This window comes from Myiozetetes cayanensis, unplaced genomic scaffold (genome assembly GCF_022539395.1).
Source record: "Myiozetetes cayanensis isolate MyiCay16 unplaced genomic scaffold, myiCay2020 scf28, whole genome shotgun sequence".
Taxonomy (NCBI): Eukaryota; Metazoa; Chordata; class Aves; order Passeriformes; family Tyrannidae; genus Myiozetetes; species Myiozetetes cayanensis.
In genome coordinates, this window is record NW_026087499.1 from 4,193,795 (window position 1) to 4,219,918 (window position 26,124).

General features: G+C 44.3%; 2 protein-coding genes across 5 annotated transcripts in view; one reads left to right on the forward strand and one right to left on the reverse strand.

The window, feature by feature from the left end:
• The window catches only part of MTOR (mechanistic target of rapamycin kinase), a 60,863-nt gene that overhangs the window by 24,088 nt on the left and 10,651 nt on the right, over positions 1-26,124 (reverse strand). For 2 of the 3 annotated variants that reach the window (XM_050322294.1, XM_050322293.1), the window contains 15 exons: positions 25,834-25,968; positions 25,461-25,590; positions 25,047-25,297; positions 24,147-24,188; positions 22,943-23,029; positions 22,220-22,387; positions 21,280-21,392; positions 20,549-20,711; positions 20,207-20,299; positions 19,384-19,530; positions 18,430-18,572; positions 17,650-17,812; positions 17,406-17,551; positions 2,026-2,101; positions 53-192 (listed from right to left, as the gene is read on the reverse strand). In XM_050322294.1, coding sequence (XP_050178251.1) covers positions 53-192; positions 2,026-2,101; positions 17,406-17,551; positions 17,650-17,812; positions 18,430-18,572; positions 19,384-19,530; positions 20,207-20,299; positions 20,549-20,711; positions 21,280-21,392; positions 22,220-22,387; positions 22,943-23,029; positions 24,147-24,188; positions 25,047-25,297; positions 25,461-25,590; positions 25,834-25,968 — 1,997 coding nt within the window. The remainder of the gene's footprint in view (positions 1-52; positions 193-2,025; positions 2,102-17,405; positions 17,552-17,649; positions 17,813-18,429; positions 18,573-19,383; positions 19,531-20,206; positions 20,300-20,548; positions 20,712-21,279; positions 21,393-22,219; positions 22,388-22,942; positions 23,030-24,146; positions 24,189-25,046; positions 25,298-25,460; positions 25,591-25,833; positions 25,969-26,124) is intronic. The other variant, XM_050322295.1, reaches the window with a different exon arrangement.
• Positions 10,628-16,524, forward strand: ANGPTL7 (angiopoietin like 7). Of its 2 annotated transcripts, none has more exons than XM_050322296.1 (5): positions 10,628-11,094; positions 12,695-12,798; positions 13,127-13,321; positions 14,115-14,313; positions 15,013-16,524. In XM_050322296.1, exons 1-5 carry the CDS (start codon positions 10,716-10,718, stop codon positions 15,180-15,182), a joined length of 1,047 nt encoding a protein of 348 aa, XP_050178253.1. In that variant the 5' UTR covers positions 10,628-10,715; the 3' UTR covers positions 15,183-16,524. The 2 variants fall into 2 exon arrangements, with proteins under 2 accessions (XP_050178253.1, XP_050178254.1); XM_050322297.1 differs by having other exon boundaries at positions 12,698-12,798.

The window sequence follows — 26,124 nt, forward strand, 5'->3', positions numbered from 1 at the left end:
CACAGACCAGAGAGACACCATTTTCCTGAGCCTTCAGGCATTCCCCTCTTACCATTCACCAAGTGCTTCCAAGCAGCGCATCCGTCCCAGCATCAGCTCAGGATCATCTTTGTTTGTGTCCATCTTCTTGTCATAGGCCACCAGAGCATCTTCCCACTCATGAAGCTTTTCATACCAGGTAGCTTGAATTTCCTAGGGGAGTAGAAAAAAAAAAATCATCAGATTCTGTATTAATTACCACAGCTTTGCCTGAAAAATCTGTGTCTGTGGTGGTCACTTCACCCTTTCTTCATGCTACAAATCCTCTTGGACTTCTGTAAGACAGACAAAACACTCGAGATAGTCTGAAAACAGGGATCCTGGCATTGCTCCACCTGCACAAAATGAGTTGAGGTTTTCCAGAGGGATCAGTCCAACATCATCCACCTACTCAGTGCCACTGAAATACCAGCTCAGTAGCTGGTGCTTTTGTTCTTGGAGAAGTGGAGTGAGTGAAATAAGGAAAAGGGTAAATCCATAACATATTCCACTTCCCATTGTTGCACATGCTTGCATTTAAACAAGAAAAACATTCCTGTGTTCAGGAATGGAGTGATCAACTGGAAAAAACCTCCAAACTGTGCATCTGGCTACTGTTGGGCAGTTATTTGATGGAGCAGGTAGTGTGAAGTTGGGGTCTAATACACCCCTCACAAGGGAAGGCTGTGGTTTGTAACAAAGCCTTTAAAAGAAAGCCAAGCAGTGATCCTTATCAGCTGCACAAACTTTTCTTCAGCTTTTGTTTCTAGATTTTCTTTCCAATTTTCAAGAAAATAAAATGCCTTGATATCTTTTTCCATACTTTTGCTCTGCCAGTGTTTTTCCTGCTCAGTCTTTGGCAGCTCCTGTCTTGACACAGGCTGCAGGACAGATCCTTTTCCCAGCCCCATGGGCAGGGTCACCATAAACCATGCCCTGCATGCCAGGCCTTCCTCTCAGCCCTTTAACTTCTCAGCTAAGTCATATTTCAATTAAGTTCCTGAAAGCAGAGCTCACAGCTCCTCCTAATTTCTTTTCGCTGCCTATTCTGGCAAACTCTGTGCTTTGAACTCCATTTATTGCTAGAACTGTATTACTGCTGAAGAGTGAAGTCAGAATTAGGTAATACAGAACTTTGCTCAATCCACCCAAGGAATTATAAGAAGCTGCAAAGATGTTCTGAAGCCTGTACTTCTCCCAGAAAGGACTTATTTTCCAGTCTAGGTTGAAACCACACAAAATTCTACACCAGGTGAACTCCACCATTTTGTGCTGAATGTGTTCCCAGTTTCTGGTGGTTCCTACTGAAAGGGCTGCTCTGCTGTGCTTCCAGGGCTGCCTCCTTTTCCAGTAACCCTAAGACACTGCAACAATTATCACTGCAAAATCATCTTTCTACCAGCAGAACTGGCAGGAGAGCATAAATGGCTTAGTCCCCGAACACTAAGTTAAATGACTTATTAAAAATAAAAAGAAAGAAAAAAGGTAAATCATGCAGAGAAAGACACAGAACAAATACAGAAGGGGGTGATTTGATTTCTGTGAGCAGTCTGAATTTTAAGGAGCTGACTAAGCTGCTATTCTAAATAATATCTGAGAACACTCAAGTGCCTCCTGGATGAGATGCCAGAGGCATGACTCCCCTTACATCCTGACTGGGAAGGTGTTGATGCAGTTTCTCAAAACCTTCAACCTTTGAACAGGAACTTTCTGCCCCCCTTCCCAGCTAATCCTAAATAAAATGACTTATGCTGTCAAGCTGCTGGTTGCTCACAGCTGTCAATGATAGCTGCTAAATCCTCCTCCAAATCAGGTTGCTGCAGCCCTCCTTGTCCCCAGCATTTGTCCATCCACACAGCCCTTCACTGGGAAAGGTGCAATATCACAACCAGGGACAGAAACCCAGCGTGACTGATGGAATAAACTCACCACCATCCATAAAAAACCAAACTACAGAAACCAGGCAAACACAGGACATGAGGAGAAGAGCTCTCCAGCAGGACTCACCAGCTCCCCAAAGTGTTTCATGGCATATTCCAGCACCCCAGCAGCTGCCTCTGGCTGTTGGAGTTTATTGTTAATGCTGCAAAAGTAGGAAAAGGAAGATCATTTAACACAGTTGGCAATTATTAGGGGCTGGTATGAGCTTCTACTTGATAATACCAAGCTCTATCATTTAGAAATACCAATGGAACACCCTCCTTTTTGTTTAAAGCTTCCAAGTGAACAATTAAACTCCACGAGGCACGAAATGATTATATATTTGCAAAACAATAGGTGCACACATATTCTCTGCACATATTCTCAAGACTTGTTACACAAAACAGTGATGGTATATGATTATCAGTTCTAAATAACAGCTTGCAAGGGGAGAAGAATAGTTGCCAATAGTTTGAAAGGCATAATTTCTCAAACAGTTGCATTTAAGAGCTTTACAGTGCTGATTTTTTCCCCCTCCTTTCTCTTAAACAGGCCACCAACTCCTTTAAAAATCAGAATAGAGACCCAGCAAACAGTCTACATCATTAAACCAGCTGACAAACGTCACTAGGAAAACACACAGAAAGCATGCAACCCTGATTTCAGCCTCACATTTCACACAGAGCCCCTGCACTGGTATTTAACCAGTGCTTTTAACTGGTGCTTTTCTTCTGCTGGTTTTCAGGAACAGGCCAGAAACTGCTGCCATCCCAACCAGGCTCCCCCAGTGAGACACCTTGCCTTGCAAGGGCAGCTGAATTTTAGGAAGCACAGCAAACAGGCCACTCTTGAGCCTGGTTCTCCAGTGCAGCAACATGATGTGCAACATAAGCTATTCCCTTAAATCATTCCTGTTTCCCATTGGTTTTCTGATCTCACTATCAGAAATGGGGTGCTTGGTGAGCAGCCCTCCTGCTAAACCCCAATTTAATAAGGAAATTAACGTTTTATTAAGCTTCTGCTGTTTTGTAAAGCTTATTTAGGAACAGCCTCTGGCTCATTGCTCTCCTCTTTCCCCAGTGACACTGGGGAACAAGAAGTGCAAGTTGTTCAAAGCAGTGTGACAACACCTGAGCACCTACAACAACACAGCCCGATATTAACATTGTTTAATGCTTGGAATGGAAGCAGCAGCATCAACAAAACTAAACACAGCAACAGAGAACACTGCAATGAGATTTTCAGTGGTCTTTGAATATGACTGCAGCTTTCAGAAATGCCCCTTCTTGCCTGCCATGATCAGGAGATCTGCATGATCTCCCCCCCATGAGAGGGCTGTTGATGAGTAAGAGACAAGTAAATCTACAGTATTAAAGGGGGTGATAAACAGATTCAAAAAAGGAAAATAATTCCAAATGATTGCTGCATTTCTTCTGTTTGTGGGAGCTTCCTTTCATGACAACTAAAGGATCAGGCTCCAAGATACCTGGGAATGTCAAGTAAAACACTTCTGGAAACAGAACCTCAGAGCGGTTGAGCTGAAATCACATTTAACCAGGCTAAGAACACACCAGTAACCACGGCTGGAGATGACAGGCACCCAACAATGGGAAGCACTTGGAATACACCCAGGGCCATTTTTCAGCCAGCCAGTCGAAGTTCACGCTCCCTCCACGCTTCCCAAGGGACAGCCAGGCAGCAGCACCTCATAAAAGTGATAAGTGGCTGTCACGTTTCATACCCCGCTGATTTAAAGAGCCACTGGCAGACACATCACTTCCAGCGTGTCAGACAGTTAATTACTTCCAAGTTATCTTTCTTGTCAACACTTCCTGACCAAATTGGCCGTTATCTTTCATTCTTTGACAATTAGCACTGCTCTTCTGCTGCTGCTCCCCGGTGCACTCAATTACTCCTTTTGTTTCTTACTTTCTTGGCTGCCCAGAGTAGAATTAAGTGTTTCAAATCTATTTGTGGTTAGGTTTAAGCAAAGGGAAGGGAAAGATGGGGAGGACAAGGAGAAAGACTTTGATTCAGAAGAAGACACAGCATTGCTGTTAATAATCATAAATTGCTCTCCTGTAGCAAATGATCCAGCAACACAGTGAGCAACGAGAGGTGATTTTGTGACTGGGACATCTCCTGGCAGCTGCTTTTCCCTGTGTTTAGGATCATTTCTGCCAAAGCACTGAATGCTGTGGCTGCCCCCTCCCAGTCCATTTGGGATGTACACTACTTTAACCTGGTACATTCAAAATACACATTTAGAAATGATGACATTCTGTGCTTCCCCTTCCTTCCATGCCCCTCTCCTGCAGCCCTGCTGAGCTCTGTGCTCAGCCAGAACCTTCCTACATTTCATAACGCTCCTAAAAGCACCACAGAGCTGTTTTCTAGTTACCATGCTGGAGACTGAACAGCAATGAAAAACACTGCAGAGGCCCCCAGGGCTGATATTCCAGCCAGGCAGAGTTGCCAGGGGGTTTTAGTCACAGGGCTGCTGCTGGAAATCGGGGCAGTTTACCAGATTAGAATCAAGGGGATGGATTTCTCCTTGTATCTGCAAAAAGATAACTACAAAATCTTTCTGGATTAAAGGAGAAGGTGGGAAAACATCTCTCAAGATAGAAACAGTGCCATTGGCTGACTTGCCAGGCAGTGACTTAGGTCTGTTTACTGGGAGATGTTCTTGCATTTTTCCCTAGTTTAGGATAAAATTAAGTTTAATATTAAAGGGAAGATCATTAGTTCTCCTTATCCACTGAGGGCAAAACATATTCAACTGAGGCCAAAACATATTCAACTGTTCATGGGCTAAAAAACCCTTCTACTATCCCCTAACTTTACTCAAAGGCTCAGCAGCAGGGAATAAAAGAACAGCACTGTACCTCCTCTCTGGGAGGTTTTTGGGGATAGGTTTGGTAGGACAGAAGTTACTCATCACCTTCCAGGAAAGGTCTCAATATTCGGCCTGGGCTGGGCTGGCAGAGCTTTCCAGGACTGATGCTCCAAGGAAATATTGCAAAATTATAGATTTTAAATGCCAATGTGCATTCCTAAAATATTCTGTAACAATTTCAAGACACAGCTGTCCCATGTTTGCAGGCCAGACTGTGGAAATGGGAGACCACAGGAACAACAAGATTCCAAGCAGACTTTGATATACTTTGAACTAATGCACCAATTTCACTGTGTAATACCCATCACTTCACATTTTATTCAATAAACAAAGTGATTATAAAAAGCAACAGAAGATCCTTATACTTTCCTCCAAAATGTCACACTGTCACTAAGGTTTGGTCTGAGTCTGGCCCACCTGGACTCACTGCATCGTTCCATAATCCAGAATTCAAATTGCTGTCAATCACAATGACAAAAGCATTAATTCCTATATTCCAAGTGCACTATTCCAAGTGCACAATGTTGCAGTTGGATAAGGGAATGAGACTGGCACAGAAAGATTTTTGAGAAGATGGTTAACCACAAGATTACAGGTATTTCCACCCCTTCTTATTAAGCAATATCTGCACTTTAGCCAGAATAATGTTCAACCCCCACCTATTTGCAGCACTTGATCCTGATGAGGAGGATATTAAAAAAGCGACAAGCCTTCTGAAGAAAAACATTTTCCATTTACTCTGTCATTCTATCCCTACAAAAGAGGACTACCCTTGGCAAACTCCTTAAATTTAAAAACTTTTGTCAAAAATTTTAAATCTTCCAATTTTATTAGCAGTGAAAGGCTACATAAACCTACTGTTTTGATTATTAAGGTATCAAAATATCCTACATGTACAAACAACCAAAATGCAGCACACTGAGCAAGAGTCACAAAACAGAAGAATATTTAACAGAAATATACTCCTCTTGCTTGTATATTTTAAAGGCTATTTAAACAGAAATCAGGCATGAACTGGGAATGAAAACCAACTGTATTGTCTTCAGTGTGAAGAGAGCCCAAATGAAGGACTTTCCTCCTCCACAAACCCCGGCCATAAATGTGCAATATTTACTAAAAATATTCTCTTTTATAGACCTCTGGGAGTTTTACAGTCTTCCATTATCTTTGATATTGATAATATTCTCTGTCACTCAAAATATATTAAATTTTCAAGAATTCAGACAGAAGAGACTCTCCCCATCTTCTCATAAAAATTAAAACCCCCTTTTTTTTAAACAGAGCCTTTTCAGGAGGCAACACACACATTTCCTATCATCAAAATGCATCTCAGAACTTGATAGAGAAACCTTATTTTTGCTATAAAGCAGCTTGTGCACAGAGTCTGAAGAAAAGGAAGAGTTTGTCCTCTTGTTTAGCCTCCCTGAGTTTGTTTAAAAAGATACTCCATGTGACAGATTTTACCAACCTAAGTCAAGCTTGTTTTCCTTTCTGAAAAAGTGCTGGAGCTGCTTCTGGGACTGGAGGTGGAAGGCACTGCTGCTTTGTGGGGGAACAGATAATCCTCTGGCAAAAGGAATTGGCTTTGTTGGCCAGATTCCCCAATTCCACAGTTTATTTGTGTTCAGGCATCCCCGAGTCCTTGATTCAGCAAACCTCAGAAACCAATCCCAAACCAGCCCCAAAAACCCCAATGTATGTCCACCATGCCACTAAAAACTATCCCCAGGCTGGGAACAAACACATTTGAGAAACCAAGAGCAGGAAAAAGAGCTGTTTTCAATCAAGGGTTGTGATGATTGAGGGCTTCCAGGCCAGAGCAGCCCTTCAGCTCCCAGCAAGGACACACTACACTGCTAAGAGGCATTAAAACCTGCCAGACTCCCAATCTCGATGTCAAAGCTCGCAAATCACATAAAAACATGCATCAGCTTTGAAAGAAAAAGCAGTGAAAACCATGACAGTAAAATTCCTAGCCAGCCTTGCTGCTCAGGCTGCAGAAGGTTTTGTATCACCTATTTTTTATTAATTTGGGGGGGAAAAAAATTTACCAAGGAAAATACTTAGCAGGAAAAGGTGAAACACAGAGCCAGTCTTTGTGTACTGATCATGCAAAGAGTGGATAAGTTAAATAAAAAAGAAATCACAGGAAGTCTGTTTTGTTTCTCATCAGACCCTCTCCCTTGTTCCACCTGTTCCCACTTAACTTCAGAGATTCCCAATCCAGTCCTGACTGTAAAGCTGCAAATGTTGGAGCATTTGTGAGCATCTCCAAAGGCAGAGGTGAACGGTTTCCCACTTCCTGGGAGGGAAAAAGTGGTTTTTCAGAGCTCTGACCAAGTGTGGACTCCAGTGAGAGAGCTGATGGCAGCCTTTGCCATCTCAGCAAGCACCAGGAATTCCAGATTCGAAGCATTTGCCGGATGCATATTAAGGGTTTTGCAATGACTGGCTACCAAATAAATAGCCACAGGGCACTGAGCTTTTCTTCTTGTCTCAGCTTTGCATGCACCTGCCAGAACAGCTTCCCAGAGCAGGCAGTCATTCAAACCCACCTCTGATTTAATCTGCCCCTCCAGGGACAGGAGAAAACTGCTTCTGATCAAGTAATACTAATATATTGAATTCAGTAACATCAGCCAACGTTATAAACATATGGCACATGCAGACTGAAACCATGTTTAGCCTCAGTTCTTCCCAACCCCTTCAAACCTACGTCATAAACAGTGTCAAAAAAGGTTTGCATCATTTCCTTCACTTCAGGATCTCATCTTTTTAGCTGCCATGGAGCAGAGTATTCTCACACACAAAATATAAGGGCTGAAAACCAGGGAGTTGAGATTTCAGACCAAATGATACTTCATTTCTCCATCACTACTGGGGGAAAGGGAATAAAACAGGACCAGGACCCACTCAGTAATCATGGAACTAGTTTCTCCCTAGCTGTGCTCCAAACTACACCTCTGTCCAAAATGTGACAGGATCCTGAATTCAGGCTGAAAGAAGACCAGTACAGAACAGTGGAACAGCTTCTGTCAGCTTCTGCAGCTGATCTAACCTGGCAGGGACCACCATCAGTAGCTACTGCTGCCTAAGTGACCATGGAACAGGGAGAGACTCATCTGTTAAATACTCATAAAGAAGTTAAATTCCACTAAGGCTGAGGCTTCTGCCAGGAGATGTCTCTGCCCAAATCTCTCTTAATGCTTCCTCAAAAGGAAGGACAGGTGGGAAGAGTTGTGCTCTTTTCCATTCCTGCAATAATGTGTCTGTTGTCACCCCCTCACCCAGAACAAAGTATTGCCCCTTTTAAAACAGGTAAATCAAAGTACCCAGAGGAAGGATGGCTTGCATTGAGATATACAGATTAGAGGCTGAATCCCAAATAAAACCCTGGCTGTCTCATTTCCAATTAAACACTCCCGTTTAGAGAAGGGATTTGGAGGCCTTTCTGCGCTGTTTTGTAACATTTGTGTGTAACTGAGTTTGGCTGGATCTTGGATCCTTCCAAAATTTGTATAAAGAGGGAATGCACAGACCTATAAGTGGCTCCCCTCTCCAACATCTGCCCAAGGTGAGTGGGAGCAGCAGCAGAATGGACTGGAGTCCTGTGTAACACAATGGGGGTGTTAGCAGGGTGGTTTTTTGGGGCAGGGAAGCCAGAGTCTGGCCTGTCACTATTCTTTGTTCCAACTTTGACAAAAACACATTTCTCATCACAGGAAGCCGGAGAAGAATTTGCCCCTGGGAATGACAGAAGCTCCAGCTGGAAGAGGGCTCAGACAGGATTAGAGGCAGAACAAAAAGGTCAGGCTTTCATCCATGTGCAGTGGCACTTTCTGGTCTGAAGTATAAAAAGCAATTCTGCTGTGGAAGGTTTCTGGAATGTCCACGGCAAAAACCGACTGCAGCCTGTGCTGTGCTGTGGAGGTGCCCTCGGTGCTTTAACCAAACTGTCCTTGCAGACCTCTGGCACTGCCTCAGGTCCCCAGTCCCACAGCAGCCTCAGCAGCTGACAGGACAGATCCAGTGGTTTTGCCTGGAGCACAGCACACAGGAGTCACCCACCACACAACTCAAGACACCCACGCTGCCTGTGTGGACATCACTGACTGTGACCTCCTCCGAAAGATCCCCTCTCCCTTCTCTGGGAAAATTCAGGTTTATGAAATTATGAAATCTGTATTGACATTCCACCCCTGCAGTGCTTTGATGCCTTCCTCTCCCTAAGTCCTTGCACCCTTGTGGGTCTGCTCTGCAGAAAAACTATTACCAGCTGTGGTGCAACTCAGAGGCAGCAAGAAAGCACCAAGCAACAAGTGTATCAAAGCTGGGGAGGAGAGAAACTGCATCAACAAGAAACTGTGCTTTCTATTTCTCTAAAAGCAGATGTCAGATCAGTAAGGCTTTTCCAGTGGTTCCTAATCAAGCAGAAATCCTGCAGCCACTTTGGATCAGCAAAAACCACCTAGATGGGACAGAATGTGTCAGCTGGGTTTGTCCTGATGCCCTTTGTAAAAGGAGCAAGATTAGCTTTCTTTTGTTTTCTTGGACACCAAGAAGCTTTCACAGCATTTGCCCCGGGAGCAGATACGTGAGCCATTCCCACCTTTTATCTTATTTCTGCCAGTTTTAATCAGAAACTTTGCAGGGAGACACGAGAACCCCCATGTTGGGCAATGACAGAGCAGTGGCCAGGGGTGAAATACCTTCTCCCTCAGGATCTAGAACAAAGCCTGCAGACCTTTTGCAAAAGGTTGTCCCACTGCTGAAATGGTTCTGCTTGGGGATCAGACTGCTATAATTAACTTTTGAACTGTTAAAAGATACAAAAGAGGAGAGGAAGTTGCTATCTCAGCCAGCTGATACTTGATCAATACTCAGTGTCTAAAGATTTACTCTTAAATCTACTCTTTTTGTAACTGTGGACATTTTAACCATAGATCTTACTGTTATCCTGTTAATAAACTGGCCTCCATAACACTGGAGTTAGATCACATTGCCTGTAAAAAACCCACCTCTTGTCCTTTTTTAGTAGACTTCCACTATTACTTAATGCCCTTTCACTTGCCCACTATGAACTAACAGAGGAATGAGTTTTAATTTATATATTTTGCATAATTCTTTCCATCCTACCCTCAGATATTCCATCTCTAAAAAGAACAGCACTGAATTCTACAAAATTAATAGTGCAGAGACACCAGTGTACAGGGAGGGGGATTAGATGCTTAACTTTCTAAAATACTGTCTGATTTAAGAAATACTGCAAGCATAGAATTACCCCTCCACAATTTCTGGGGAATGCATTAGTAGGACTGGTAGCAGCCAGGGCTACCTCCTAGGGAGTCACCTTCCCTGAACTTGTATAAACTCACCCTGTTTGAACAGCCTTTTCCCATTCTGGACCTCTACTGTTACTGAAGTGCCAGAAATAGTCACCAAGAGGGCTCCAATCCAGTAGGCAATAATTGCTGGAAATTCTCCTCGTTTCCTAGCCCTCTCCCACACCCCTTCAAAACACAACTGAGGGAATTCTCTCCTGCTCTCCCCAACTTTTCTTGGCTGAAACCTGCTCCAGTTTCACCCTGTCGACACCTGATGTGAACAGATGAACTGGGAGGGGCCAGCAAGCCCTCCACAGCTCCAGGGGGGTGGAGGTAAACAGAAAAATAGTATATAAGATGCTTTGAGACAGACTTCCAAAGTGCACATCCGACAGGAGGGGTCTGAAAAAAAGCCACTTCTTCAGGCTCCACCTTCGGAGACTCCCTTCCCTGGAAGCAAGGAAGGTGCCAGGCTGCTGCAGGGGACTTCATACCTACCCCAGCTGCACTCAGCCCGCAGTCAGCTGGGAGGTTTCTGTTGCCTGTCAGCAAAAATGCCAGTGAGCTCCACGGCTCAGCTGGCGTGGCTCTGCATTGTCACCGTGGCCGTGGCAACCTACCCAGCCCTGCTGCAGAGACCTCCCAAGAGGAGAACCCTCAGCAACAACGCTCAGCCCAAGGGGCCAGCCTGCTGCGAGGAGATCAGGGAGCTCAAGCTGCAGGTGGCCAACCTGAGCAGGATGCTGCAGGAGCTGAGCAAGAAGCAGGAGGGGGACTGGGTGAACGTGGTGATGCAGGTGATGGAGCTGGAAGGCAGCACCAAGCAGATGGAGTCGCGGCTCATCGATGCCGAGAGCAAATACTCGGAGATGAACAACCAGATCGATATCATGCAGCTGCAGGCGGCCCAGACGGTCACACAGACGTCAGCTGGTAAGGAGGGAGTCACCAGGCTCCCTCACACACCTCCTAATGCACAGCTAATGACCAGGTCCTACTGCCACTAATGTGATTAGCGAGGGTGCATGCTGAGCACGGCCGCTGAAGGTGCTCCTGGAGGCAGGGGGTCCTGAGAGAACCAGTATTTTTATATCCATGTTTGTTCTCAGGGAGCTGAGAAACAGTGCATTTGTGCAGCAGAGAATTCAGTCTGATATTTCTGAGCACTACAGTAAAAGAATGGGAGCTGGCTCTGGCAGGGAATGGCTCTGGCAGGAATATCCTCCGAGTTCACAGCGCTGACAGGGGACCAGAAGTTGTTAAAACAATTAGAAATGCTTTCCAAGAATTACTAAGGAGTTGTAATTTTATCTTCATGACTATCTCTGAACCAGAACAAAAAAAAGAGTGATCCATTATTTGAATGATAATTCTCAAAAGTTCAAGGCTGTAGATGATGCAAGACACAAACTGTGGTATAAGCCTAGCCAGAACACAGTTAAATTCTTCAGAATTCTCTTCCCTGAGGGGAAATTTCACTGCACACAGCAATTGCACAGGCCTGTACTAAATGTGGAATGCAGGTGCACTTTCAGGTCAGCTACCTGTAAAGCCACTTTGGGAAGAAAGAGTCCCCTTTGTTGACTTTTCTTTTAAAATTAAATTCACCACAAAGAGCTTAAAACTTCTTTAGAAAGACACTGTTGTTCTCTGGGGCGACTGGGTTTGCCAAAGGACTTCATTCAGATTTTTTTTTCTTTTTTAACTTGAAGGAAAAACTTCTAAATCCATTGACTTAATTCTTCTTACAAAAAAAGCTCCAGTTGGTCAGTTTTGACACATCGCTGTTTACAGGAGGTCTTAAAAAAAAAAACTTACAGCACAACAAATCCATTTGGAGCTGTAGTAAAAGTTTAGAAAAAAATCCAGGAGCGCACAGCAGCAGCTGGCCCAGCAGGCATTTCAAACAGCTGTGTCTCCCCTCACCAGGTAAGAAACATCCAGTCTGTACTAAAGTGAAAACTGTCAGACAGGATAAAGCTTTGCTTCAACTCAGAATAGCTGTGCAATTTACCATCTTCAAGTCAGCTCCTGCACCGGGAGGAAAGGAACTTTGCACAGCTGGACTAACTGCAGCTCAAAGGCACCTTCTCTGTCCCAGGCTCTGGTGCAGAACAAACCCCCCTGATCCACGAGCTTGGCCGAGCACACAGAGCAGGCACCGGGCTGGCCGTGACACTGGATAAGCCTTTATTACCTGGGAGAGGGCTGGCAAACCTTTCTACCTCCCAGCACAGACACACAGCAGCAATGTGAAGAGAAAGCAGAGATGGCTTTTGGCACAGCAGAGGTTAAAAAATATAAAAAACCCCAATAATAATTAAAAAAATAAATCACAAGGTCCCAGTGCTCAGCATCTTTTTCCAACGCATACACTGCTCTAAACTAGACCATTCCAGGAAAACATTACACTTGTGGGAAGTCTCCCTCACTTAATTGCTCCTTGCATTACAAACTAAGCTTTACAGAAACCACCCTTAACAGGAGAGGAGTCCTTGCTGTTCAGATTCTCACTTTCTGGTTCTGATTCAAGTAGATGCTGTCTATGACTGCTCATCGCTCTACCAGAGGAACTACCGCATTTCTGGTGTTTACAAACTACCCCCTGATGAATTTTTGGGGATTCCAGACCTGGAGGTAAGGATGATAACTACACAATGTATATTATGTGTCTTTTCAAATATAACCTAGAAATACTCATCTACAGAGATGAAAAGAGGGAGGACACCCTGCACTTGCCATCAGCATCTTTATATGCAGGCAAACCTCAAGGAAGGAAAGAGCAAAAACTCAAGAGGGAAAATAGAATTAGGGAAAATTCATTTAATAATTTCTGGCCGCGAGTTTTAAACAGAAGAGAAATTTCTTCAAGTTTTGAAATATGGAAGAGTGTCTTGTGTTAAGAGAATTGGACCTTCCCTAAGTTTACTGGTAAGTAACCACTGCCTTTTTTCCCCCATTCCAGGTGTTCTGTGACATGGAAACAGATGGAGGTGGCTGGACTATCATCCAAAGACGCAAAGTTGGTCTGACCTCGTTCAACAGGGACTGGAAACAATACAAGGAAGGATTTGGAAATATTCGGGGAGATTTTTGGCTGGGAAATGAAAACATCTACCGGCTTTCGAGACGCCCCACTGTCCTGCGAGTGGAGCTGGAGGTAATTAACGAGCTCTTCATTTCAGCAGCAGCAGGTCTTTTGCACAGAGTGAGGCCCCAGCAGCAGATCCCATCTCCTCCTGTCTCTGTAGAAGGCCCAAAGGATTTGCATGCTTTAATTACAGGAGGAGGAGGTAGAACCAACCCAGGGACACATTCAAGGACAAGACAGATGTTCTCCACTGGGCAAAGTCAGTGGGACAACCTTCTGTCAGCATCTGGATTGTGTCTTCAGGAACACGTGGGGACCTAGGAAATCCTGCAGACAGAGATCAAACAGCTGACCACCTCAGATTTAAAAATCCAAAAAGAGATGCCCCGTCAAGTTTTCAAGCCTTTGAGTCTTTTCCTTTTGCAGCACTTCCATCCAACCTGGGTGCAAAGAGTTTGCCTTTTATTACCCTCAAACAATTTCTTCAGTCTACTAAAGGCTTGGGTTTGACTTAGACCAGTTTATAGCTGGTACAACAGCTTAGAGGGATGGGATGTGCATAAGCTGAAAGGTTCTTAGATATAAAGTCCCTGTTTCAGAGAGGAAAAAAATTTACTTGAGGCAGCACTGAGACAAGGATGTTGAATGCAAGAGCTGCACATCAGGTTTCCTGGACATTGTTCAATACCAGGTGCAGATAAGACTTGGAAGGATCATGCTTTGCTCTGGAAAGTTCCTTTGCCTTAACAGAGCAGTTCCTGCAGCCTGAGGCAGGAAAAGTGTATGTAAATAACCACGGATGGTGGAGTCCTCTCACAACTGCTCTAACAGCACCAATTCCTTCTCCCTTGTTCCGTGGCAGGACTGGGAAGGCAACACACGCTACGCTCAGTACCAGCAGTTCACCCTGAGCAATGAGATCAACAGCTACCGCCTGTTTGTGGGGAACTACAGCGGCAACACCGGCAGGGACTCCCTGCGGTACCACAACAACACGGCCTTCAGCACGAAGGACAAGGACAACGACAAGTGCGTGGATGACTGTGCCCAGTTCCGCAAAGGTACAGCACACACACACCTCCCTGGCCCCAGAGAACAGCCCAGGGCAGGGCTAGAGAGCCCCCCACCCACTATCTGGGTGGCAAAGCGAGGGAGAGGTGGCCGATTCTGGGACACTCACTGACCCAGGAGATCAAGGCTGAGCCAGACTGTGTGTGACAGACATCAGCACCTTCAAATGACTTGGAGTGTGCTCTCACCTGCACACACTGTTACCCAGCCACACTGTCTCACATGCTGATGCCATTCAGTGATGCAGGAAGTTATTCCTGAAGATTTATCAGGTTCTTATTTTTTCTTATATTTTCTTTGAGTTTTCAAGTTCTAGTATTAGGGACCTGTAATTATTCTTTCATATTTCTATCCTACACCCACCTCCAGGTTCAGCCTGACTCGTGAGCTTTATTCCTACCCTATTACAAGCCTCTGATGAGGTTACTCTCTTCATTCAATTTACTATCTTCATTTGAGTTCTGTCAAAGATAATTATCTTCACTGCACCTTGCCCTTTAATTTCCCCATTGTGTCCCACACAACACGCAAAGGAAACTTTTAAAAGCATTTAACCACTGGCCACAGGGCTGCAGGGACCAAATACTGCATTCTGCTCTCTCCCCTCCGGAAAGAGCAGTAATTCTTCTTATTAATATAGAACATGTTAAGTAAATGGCTCACCAGGAATGTATTCCTTTGTTCCCAAGGTGGCTACTGGTACAACTGCTGCACAGATTCCAACCTGAACGGGGTTTACTACCGAAAGGGAGAGCACACCAAGAACATGGATGGCATCACCTGGTACGGGTGGCACGGATCCACCTACTCCCTGAAGAGAGTCGAGATGAAGATCCGGCCGGAGGATTTCAGACCATAGAGAGAGGGAATCAGAGCTGGATTACACAGCTCCACGATGCCACTGCACAGAAGGTGGGCAATGGGCAGCCAAGTAATTGTTCTCCTTTCATCTAATCCGTGCAACAGCTACGCCCTGGCCATGCACACACCCCGACACCGCGGCACAGCAAGCACCAGCCACAGCCACCAGTGTCAGCAGGGCTCAGACATATTTCCTCCTCTTCAGGCTCTTTCCAAAGGGAACAAATATTGTGTCAGAATAGGTTAGAAGTGAATGCACTCAGAGCACCTTCAGAAAACCTCTGGATGTGTTTTCTCTAGCAGTGTGACTAGTGGGTTGCTTTAGTGTTATTACCCAGGTGGGCAGGGACTGAAAAGCAAAAGCCTCCTTGCTGCCTTTCCTTCAGTGTTCGGAGCCAGCACTGCTGAGTAACCCTTTCCAGGAGGGACCCAAACCACAACAATTACACACACTCATGTCAAGCCAGAGGAATCAATGAGAGGTGCCCCTGATGCACCTTTCTTTAGTGTACAGTAAGTGGCTTGCTCTCCCACAGAGGAAAAACACAACACTCCAAAATGCTGGATTGATCAGCACTGTCCAGGTTCTCTCGTGAAGTTTTACTGCCACCTCCTGCTGCTGCCTCAAATAACCCCCAGAGAGGCTGCCCCCAGCAGACAGTAACCCTGGAGAAGGGTTTGTCCCTGGTGCTCTCTGATGTTTATTCCTATCCACACAGACCACCCGAAATGCTGATAAACTACAAAGCAACTTTCTGGGCTGCCACCAAATTATGTTCAGGTTAGAACCCAAACGTGTGCGTGTCTGTAAGGCTAAGACTGAACAGCAGGTGAGCCAAAAATGTCCAGACCCAGCCAAAAAACTCAACTCCAACACTTAAAACCACTGTATCCACGAGCAAAACACCAGTACACAGCAGAGAATCCCTAAGTGCCAAAGGTTATTCAAACATAAGGGAATGTTTGCTACCACATCACACTGAGGAATACCAAAATCTACTCTGAAAACTACCCCAGCTGCAAATTACCTAGAGATGCTATGCCAAAAATCAGTATGTTTCTCCCTTACATAACCCAGTGTTAAAAATAACAGCTGAAAAAGAATGAGACTCCTCCTGTAGCCCTACCATTGTTTAAATATATTGGAAAAGATAGTTATCATTAATATATCTATTTTTATTCACCTTAAAGAGAGTTTGAATCTAATTTAAATTGTTCAGTCTTGTGTGAAATGGAAGATCAAGGTGTCTTGGGAATTGCCTTACATATGTTCAACTATTCATACTGCAAATTTCAACTGTGTGTGAAACTATAGTTGGAACTGTTTTAACTGTGGTCTTTAAAATGGATTTTTAAAGGTTTCTAAAACTTTTTCATTTCCAATAAATTGTCTTTCATTTTTAATCCCGCTTTTTACGTCAATTCTTTGCTCCTTAACCTGCTTTTTGGTACACAAAGAAACAGCTGCACGAGCAACTGAAACCAAGAAAGGGAATACACTGAATTCTGTATTTTCCTCAACAAAAGGAGACAGTACAAAGCATGAAAGAATAAAAGAGGAGGAAAAAAAAGGGGAAACACAATTTCAAGGAAATAGGAGGGCTGAAAAAGTCACTGCATAAAGACAAAGCTAAGTTTTTGCCCAACCAAAACCAGTTTGTCTTGAATAGCAGAGTTAACATCTCTGTGATATGGAACAGTTTCCCATTTTAAAACCTGTAGTTTAGGACCAAATCCTCTGCAGGTGTTTCATGCCAACATCTTTGTTGTTGACAAAGCTCAGGAAACAACACACTCTACCAGGAAACAATACACAATATCTTCTATTTGGCATATGAACAATGAGACCTATCTCAGCTAAATGAGCAGAATTTGATGAGAAATTTTAAGTAAGAACTTCAACTTCTCTGACTTATTTACACATAGATGTAAAAATCTGTCTCCTTTGACTTGCAGTCACTTCATTATATTCCATGTTGAGTTTGAAGGGTGTGGGGGAATCAGAACCTTTTCCCTGCAAAACTTCCCAGGGCTTCTATCATAATTTTAACCACACTGCAGAAGAGCAGAACTCAGCAGTTACAAGTGCACATCTGCAAGCTAGTCAGTAAGCCCACAAAGAAGTCTTGTGACAGTGAAATCCCAGGAACTGCCTAAATTAATCCTAATGGTGTCCTAAATTATGTGCTACTGCAAGAGCAGAAGTCTCTTGTGGTCCTACCTGATGAGAGACTCCAGAATGGCCGGGGTGGGACCCTTTTGAAATTCCAGCTCCTTGTAGTGCAGGGCCTTGGCATATGCTCTGCATTTGGCAGCTCTCTCCCCCAGCAGGACAATGCCATTGTCATCTCTCAAAGGCAGCGGGCCCTGCAAAGGAGCAGGATGAGTGTAACAACAGTCAGCTCTTCACACCCCTTCCACAGACCAGCCAGCACTGGAAAAGAGCTGCCCAGCAGCATCTCTACCTTGTCACTGTGCTCCATGAACTCTGCCAGGTTCAGCAGTGTCTGAGTGACTTCTGCAATGTCCTGAGAAGTCAGGGCCAGCTCAATGCTTCGGATCAGCTCATCCTGCTGGTCCTCGTTCAGTTCAGACCAGCATGAAACAAAAGCAGCATTGAAGAGGTCTCTGAGGAGGGACACAAAAGAGAGGGAGAGGTGGGGAGTAATTATTCATGAGAAAAAGTCTGTTTGACACTGGACTTGCCTTCTTATTCAGAGAAAGAAAGCTACAAAATGCATTTATATGTCTACCTATGATAAACTGTGATTAGTTTTTATAAAGTTAACTTCTGTGAAACCTTCATTTAAAAAACATAGAGTGGGCTGGTATACTACAATAATAGAAGTATTGTACTCTTGTGCTATCAGACTCAAAGTTTCTCCAGACATACAGGTAGCAAAAAAGCACTGCAGCTCATTCCACTCAGAGGCATTTTTATTCCCCCACAGTAGATCCTCAAAACTATTTCATACTCTGCTGTTTTTCCATCTACACTCATGTGCCTTATGCTATTTCTAGACTAATATGCAAAATCCCAGTGAAAGATTCTGTGCACACTGTGCAGCAGCCAGCTGGGAAGGGTGGAAATGAAATCAAGTTGCCAGCTCTTTGATTTGTCCCAAAGCAGGAACTATCTCTTATTTATGAAACCTAAGAGCTTCTAAATAACTTTCTTTTTTCCTTAAAATATCTGGCTTGCATTTGCCATTTCAAGTGAAATGGAAAAAGCAGAAATACCGTACCGAGCCATGGGATTATAGGCCTGAGCCAGGGCCCAACACGAGCGCAGGGACGGTGAGGAGGAATCTTTCAGCAGCTCCAAACTCAACCTCCTCAACCATTCCAACCAGTCATCTTTGGAAACTCTTCTTGCTGCTCCCCAGGCCTGCAGGACAAAGGAAGACAATTGATCTACCAAACAAAGCACTCTCCAGGAGCAGAAGAAATCTGTCAGCAGGCAGCATTTGTGCTTTACAGCTCCAAACCACACGCTGAGAATCCCTTTTCAGTTCCCTGAAATCCATTACCTTCACACCAGATAATCCACAGTTCTTCAGTCTCTTTTCTGTGAAATCTTCCTAATGTATTCCTGCCATGACATGGCAAGTATTTAACATGAATAATCTTTTCTCTACAAAAATACATGAAGAGCTGAAGCCACTGTTCAAGTATCAGCTTAAAAGTACTTAATGGATTTAGAATTACGTTTATAAATCCAGCATTTCCAAGCCAATCCATTCCACTATTGAACTGAGTGCTACATGTATTTACTGTTCAGACTAGTCAGTGCTTACTTATTAAGCTTGGAGTTCAAGATAATATAGGACTAAGGCATAAAAGAAGCAAAAGAAAAACTAAGAAGAAAGGCAGAGGCTCCAAAATAGATGTCTCCAGTAACCCGAGATTATTCACTGTGATCTAGAAAGTCTTGTTCATACTTCACTTAACAAGTGTCAAGATTAATTCACAGCCATTAATAGTCTGAGAGTTCAGGTGCTCCTATCTTTGAAGCTGCTCAGCACCTTCTAATTCTAAAGAGCCTCAGGCACTACTTTGACCTCAGTTTTGTACAGAACTGGCAACAGAAAATTAATGTAAACAAAGATGGTTCAGATGCTCTGAACAAACCCCTTCACTGTGACCCTTCAGCTCCTCCCCTCAGTAGCAAACTCACCCTGTGAGGGCTCCAGTCTTACCTTCTGCAGGTTGATGGTGCTCACGTGTAATTTCTTCATGGGACCCGTTTCCACAGGACCACTGGCCAAAGTTTCTCCCTGGTTGCTTCTCAACATCCGATGCTGATAAATCAGGGGATCCTCCTCTTCATCAGCAAGAGTGTAGCCCTGCAACAAACGGCTTACAGTGAAGATACACCCACATAGAGAAACAGATGATAAAATTCAGAGCATTTACAGCAAAACCTGTGGAGCAAACAACCGAGTTTCTTTATAATGATTACACCTCATAAACCAGAGAACTCCAAAGATACCCCTTTGCTAGTCAAGGTAACTGTTGAGAACTCTTAGCCCCCAGGTTAAAAAGCCAAAATAATACACCTTAAAACAAGCAGTCCTGCCTGTTTGAGTAAGCAGAGAAGAGCAATGTGCTGCTTGTTGCACACTAATGGAATTGCACACCAGTTACTGAGTTTTTGAAATGTGGGACAGCCTGCAGAAAAAACTGTGATATCAAGGTCTCCTTAAGCTCTATGACTGTGGGAAAATAGGTTAAATCCACATGTATGAACTAACAAGGAAAAACATAGTAATGACACTGGCTACAAGTCTAAGTTCTTACCTAGACCTTGCTGTGATTTTTCTACAGGAAATATTTAATACCAGTTGACAACAGTTTTGCCAATGTAATCTCAAAGTTTTCTTAAAAAGCTGTACTTAGCACACAATTCCAGCAACAACTATCCCTCACATAATGAGTAACACAGAGTGAGGGTTCCAGCTACATCTGTTTCAACATCACAACACCTCCAAAGAGCCCTTAAGCAAACACTTGACAGCTCACCTTCACAATTCTGCAGATGAGAACATCATAGCGCTGATGGTTAATCCTGTGTCGCACCAGGACTTTGTTCACCATCGGGATAAAAATCTGGTACTGTACAAGGGAATGCACACCATAAGCTTGTTACTCAGTGGCACCAAGAGCAGCATAATTCCACCTCTGTTTCATTGATAAGTAACCAATTCTGACAGTTTGATTTCAGTAACTCCCGATTCCAGAAACAACTAAGAGAAGAAAAATCAGCTTTCTTTAAAATCCGTTACAAAAAAATTCAACTCTAAAGCTTCGATCTTCGGGACAGTCCCTCCTTCTGAGAGCTCTCCAGCCAAAGAACAATCTTACCTTCTTCCCCAGCTGGAACACCAGGGAGGAGAGGGTGTCCATGGCAGTTGTTCGTAGCTCAGGGCTCTGGTCCAGCGTTCGTACGATGGGATGAATAATCCGTGAGGCGTAGTCAGTGAAATCCAGGGACTCTGTCAAGCGATCCACTGTCTCCAGAGCAGCTCTGAGGTCAGAGGAAAAAGAGGGAAGAACTTACCTCTTCAGGGTATAAGAAAGAAGAAACAAAAACATATAAAAACACCCAAGTGCTCAGTCTTCCCAGGACTAATAGCAATAGGAAAAAACAGCCACAGGAGGTCAGCTAATGTAGCTTGTGCTTGCAGGACAGCTTGCAAGTTGCAGTGACTAAAATACCGGTAGGTGAGAACCAGAAATTAAAAATAAAGTCATAATAATATAAAAAATTAATAATAAAAAAGCCAACAAAAAACGCACACACAAAAAAATCCCCAAAACCAACCAACCAAAACCACCACAAAAAAATCCACAAAACAGAAAAAAACAAATAAAACCCAAAACAAAACAAACCAACCAACCAACCAACCAAAACCCCAAGCAAAACAAAAAATTAGCAACAGTGCTGTGATGTCCAACCAAAAATAACCTTCCATAATGATTTAACACAGAGAAAAGCTGTGGAAGGAACTCAGTGGTGTTTCATTCTACACGTGGCTGTGGAAGCCACTGCAGAACTTGGACACCACGGAGACTGCAAAGCCACCAGCACTTACTTGCGAGCCACCACGGGCACATCTGGGGCATCAAACAGCTTTACAATGGGAGGTAGCAGCAAGTGAAGGTAGTCATCCAGGTTGGCTCCAAAGAGCTGGATGGCATTCAACAGCTGGAGGGAAAAATCATGGAATGTCAAGGGGCTGGAATGGATCTGAGAGATCATTTAGTCTCAAGCTCCCCCTGCTATGGGCAGGGACACCTCCCACTAGGCCAGGCTGCTCAAGGCCTTATCCAAACTGACTGTGAGCACTGCCAGGGCAGGGACATCCACAACCTCCCTTGGCAACCACTTCCAGCGTCTAAGCACCCTCACAGTAAAAACAGTCTTCCTAAATATCTAATCTAAATGTCCCCTCTTTCAATTTGCACCCATTGGCCCTTGTCACATCACCACAGCTCCTGATGAAAAGCCTCTCTCTCTGGTTTCCCCATAGACTCCTTTAAGTTACTGGGAAGTGCTCTGAGGTCTCCATGCAACCTTCTCTTCTCCAGGTTGAATAGTCCCAACTTTCTCAGCCTGAGTCCAGAGGGGAGGTGCTCCAGCCCCCTTATCAACTTTGTGGCCTCCTCTGCACTTGCTCCAACTATTTCACATCCTTTTTATGTTGGGGACACCAGGACTGTGCACAGTACTCCAGGTGGGGTCCCACAAGAGCAGAGTAGAGGAAGAGAATCACCTCCTTTGAGCCAAATGACCCAAAAATCAAGTGACTCACAATCACAGACAAGACCCATTTTAAACAAGTCAGTAACCAGCGAAAAGCTGCTTCAACCCTGCGCTTTCAAGCACTGTCTGCATCATTTCCCACCAAGCCACTGCTGAAGCCCCCTGTGCCCCCCTTTGCTTGCAGCACACAAGCAAGGAGCCCTGGCATTTTGGGCACAGACCTGGCTGGGCAGCACCCAAAGGCAGCAGCTCCTGCAGCCCCCACTGACCTTGACAGAGACAATGCGGCCCTGGCTGTTGTCGTGCATGAAGACCCGTAACATGTGAGGGATGAGCTGGGGCAGGTAGAGTTTGAATTCACCTCCCAGAGCTACCACGATCTGCTCAATCAGCAGGATAATTGTGCTCTGGATGGAGTTGTTCATGACCCAGAAGTCCTACAGAAGGAAGGGGAAAAAAAAAATAATTCGGCAGTTCTTCAGCTGAGCTGTGGCAATTACAAGAAAAGCAAACTGTAGGAGAGAGTCTCTAGATCAGTTCAAGATTGCAGGGAAGGGCCATACTGTCTGTTTTTTAAACACTCTGCACCTTCACTATATTTATAGTTGTTAAAAACAATCTCTGGGCAACCAATTTTTTCCTAATCCTCCTAAGCTTCTGCAAACAGTAAGTGAAAATTAAGTGAAATGACACCTATTTATGAACCCAGACATCTCTTGCTAAAACTATGTTTCTGAAAGTAGTAAGTGCACAAAATCCAAGCACTGAAAAGAACTCAGAATTCACCAGCAGAACCTGGAGCTGGCTCTTATTGCAGGTACTGGTAATAATGTACATTATTATTTCAAATAACGTGTTATTTCAAAACACAATTATTACCTCAAATACATGCAATTCTGCACTTCATGTGAAGTAATTGATACATTTGATAATGACAAAAACACAGTCCACTTTCTCTGACAGTAAAATGCTGGCTTAAAGATTGTACTCACCCTCATCAGGGTGACAATTTCATCCATATAGGGCCGAATATGACTTCTCACAAAGGACACCAACATTCCCAGCTGCTGGAACAGGAACTGGAAGGAGGAAACGTGTTGTGATCAATGTAGCTTATTCAAATATCAAAGACACACTGGGTAAACGGTGTTTCACAGGCAATTGCAAGCTCATTTACCAAACAAACAGCATGCACAAGCTCCTATATGCTCAAAATCTGGGGCTAAATTCTTGGCAGCTTCAGCTCAGCAGTTTGGTTATGGTGGATTTTTGTGGGTTTGGTTTTTTTAGTGTTTATTGTTTTGTTTTGTTTTTTTTTTCTTTTTTCTTTGGAGTGGGGTGGGGAAGAAAAGTGGTTTTGGGTTTAGTGGTTGGGTTCCCCCCTCAGCTGGCATAAAAATTCTGTGAGCTCAAGGCCTCAGACAGTCAAGCACACAAGTAAGGGTTTATAACGTGCCAGCAAACTGACAGTGTCAGAACAGACTTGCAAGCACAAACAACCACAGAGCTTTGTAGCTGAGGTTTGGAGGATGCTTTCAAAAATTTAGCCCCGAGTCTTTTCCCCCTGCCTGCAAACCAAACTGGCACATGTTTTAAGATATTCTTTCTATACTCTTTCCCATCCCCACCAAGGCATATTGGTGAAAAGTTACTGGGGAACACAGTTAGGTCCTTGCCAGAAATAGCATTTTTTTTCCAAGATGGTTGGTTGCACCATCCATTCTTCACTACCAAGAAGAATTTTGACTGAGACAGTTTTATTCAGATATACTATGGCAGTTTTGCCATTTCTTTTGCCACAGCACAATCTTAAACTCTCGATTGTGACAATGAATTTGAACTCTTTGAACTGGTATGAAACCACGTAGGCTCAATTGCTTTGATGCATAGATAGCCTTTTTTTCCTATAGGAAAATAGGAAAATGTAAGTTATCATATGTTAAATTTCATTTCTTCATGCAGCTTTTGAAGAATACAGTGACAAATACGAAGCGGAGCTCAGAAAAAGAGATAACATTTCTGTGAGGACTGAGTAAGAAACCACATCAGCTTCTTCAGTGAGAGCAGTACACCTGCATTTACCAAAAATGAGCCCCGAGCTCCCGTACTGTGCCTTTTCTCTGGTGCAGTGAGAGGATGTTCAACATACAGGACAAGGACCTGCCTCTTTCAGGCTTTAGTGTCACGCGTACCCACCTCAGCTCTTCTCCCCAGTACACTTTCACCATCTTCTTTTACCTGAAAATTTTTAAACAGAGTGTGCACAACTGCATAGCTTTCAAGCAAGTTAGATCAGTCAGGTCTAGGAGCTCGGCCAACCCAGGCGTGGGAGGAGGTTTCCTTCCAATCTGAGTAGTTCAGCCTGGGAGAAAACACCGGTTCTACAGCAGGGCTGGGATTCTAAGGGAGCACCCATCCCACAGGAAACACAGCAGCAGTGAGTACAAGCTGCCCTTCCCACCCCAGAGATTCCAGCTGCCTGAGGAAAAGCCTTGGCAAACAGCAGCCATCTCTGGTGAGGCGAACCTTAAGTCCCGTTATTATCTTCACACAATTCTCATTTCCTTCTAAAACTGTAACTTAAGTGGGAAGGAAGAGAAAGCACTGCTGTGGAATCACCACCCACGCTGCTCTGAATGTTAGCAGACTGTATCAAATTGAATTTTCCTTCTCAGGGATGAGCCAAAGTACATGGCTGCACCAGAAATTTGAAGCATCTACCTCTATTATTTAATAATGCTGTTTGCAACAGCACATTAACACAGAGATCACTGAAAGCTCTGGAAGCTGCACAGGCTGTTTTCCTGAACAAGACCAGCTTGATGAAAACACAGCATCAAACACTGGCCTTCTAAGGACTGTGCTCAGAAGCAGCTGTACCAATAAGGAGCAGGAAAATTGTTTCCATTGGATATTCTGCTAAACGCTGACAGGAGGGAAAAAGCAAAGCTGAACCTCACTTCTGCAGCATGCTTGGCAGCAACACACAGCACAGCAAGGCCCAAAGCCAGGCACATTCTCTTCAAAATCCAAAGGAATGGGTTCTCAGTTTCGGGCAGTGGAATGGGAAGAAGGAGCGGCCCCGGGAACACTCACCTCTCGGATGGCACCATCACAAACCCGTATTACGTTAAGGAACGTTGGCATGACCTGGGGCAGGAACTGCACACACTTCAGCCCAAGGGATTTGAAGATAAAGGTGATGGCCTGAACCACCATGGTGTGGTGCTGGGACAAGGACTGGTCTCGGAAAATTCTCATCAGTGCCACCATAGAGACAGCTGGATAGAACTCATCCAGGGGGAGGTTCCCCATGTTCACCAACATCTCACTGGTGCTGTAGTCCGCTAGGAGAAAGAAGGCAGTGTCACAGCTCTGCATTAAATGGTCTTGAATACGGGTTCAGAGGCAATAATTTGTTAAAAAAAACCCCAAAAAGCAACAACAAAACAGTCAAGATGTGTTTGGAGATCACAAGGCTATTTATCTGAAAGGAATTCAGGTGCTTACAAGAATCCTGGCTGGATTTGGACTCCGAGAGGCTGACGGCTGAAGCATCCCGTGACTGGTCGATCATGCCAATGTTCACTTTGTGTTTGTAAGGGTCCAAAGCACCCAGCAGCCCCAATACACGGATAGCCTGGCAAGACAGAAACCAAAACAATTAAAAAAAAAAAAAAAATCAATGCTTTCCATTCAGCTGCTGGAGGTCATTTCACTGACTCAGCACTTTCACTCTCTTAATTCTGCTCATTGTATTGTGATCAGCCACAACAATGACCTCTCCCTCCCTGCCCCAAATCTATGCAGACACATTTATTTGACAGCTCTCTCTCTCAAAAAAGCTTTTCCAAGTGGTTGCATGGCAGTTTCATGCTCGTACCTCTCTACGGGTGCCCTGGTTCTGCTCGGTCTTCAGGAAGTTCAGAAGCACCTCCAGCAAAGTTGGGTACTTCCTGTATGGTTCCACCACGTAGCCAGTGCTGGCCACAAGCTGTCCCAGTGTCCAGAGAGCCACCTGCAAAGATCAAGCCCAGAGGAGATTAGTTTTGATCAGGGAATTTACTACATCATTTGATCCACCAGTCATTCAACTTCTGCAAAGTTTCTTGGAGCACTTTAGGATCACAGTGCAAACCTAGTACTGTGTACTACATCTCAACACACAGGCACC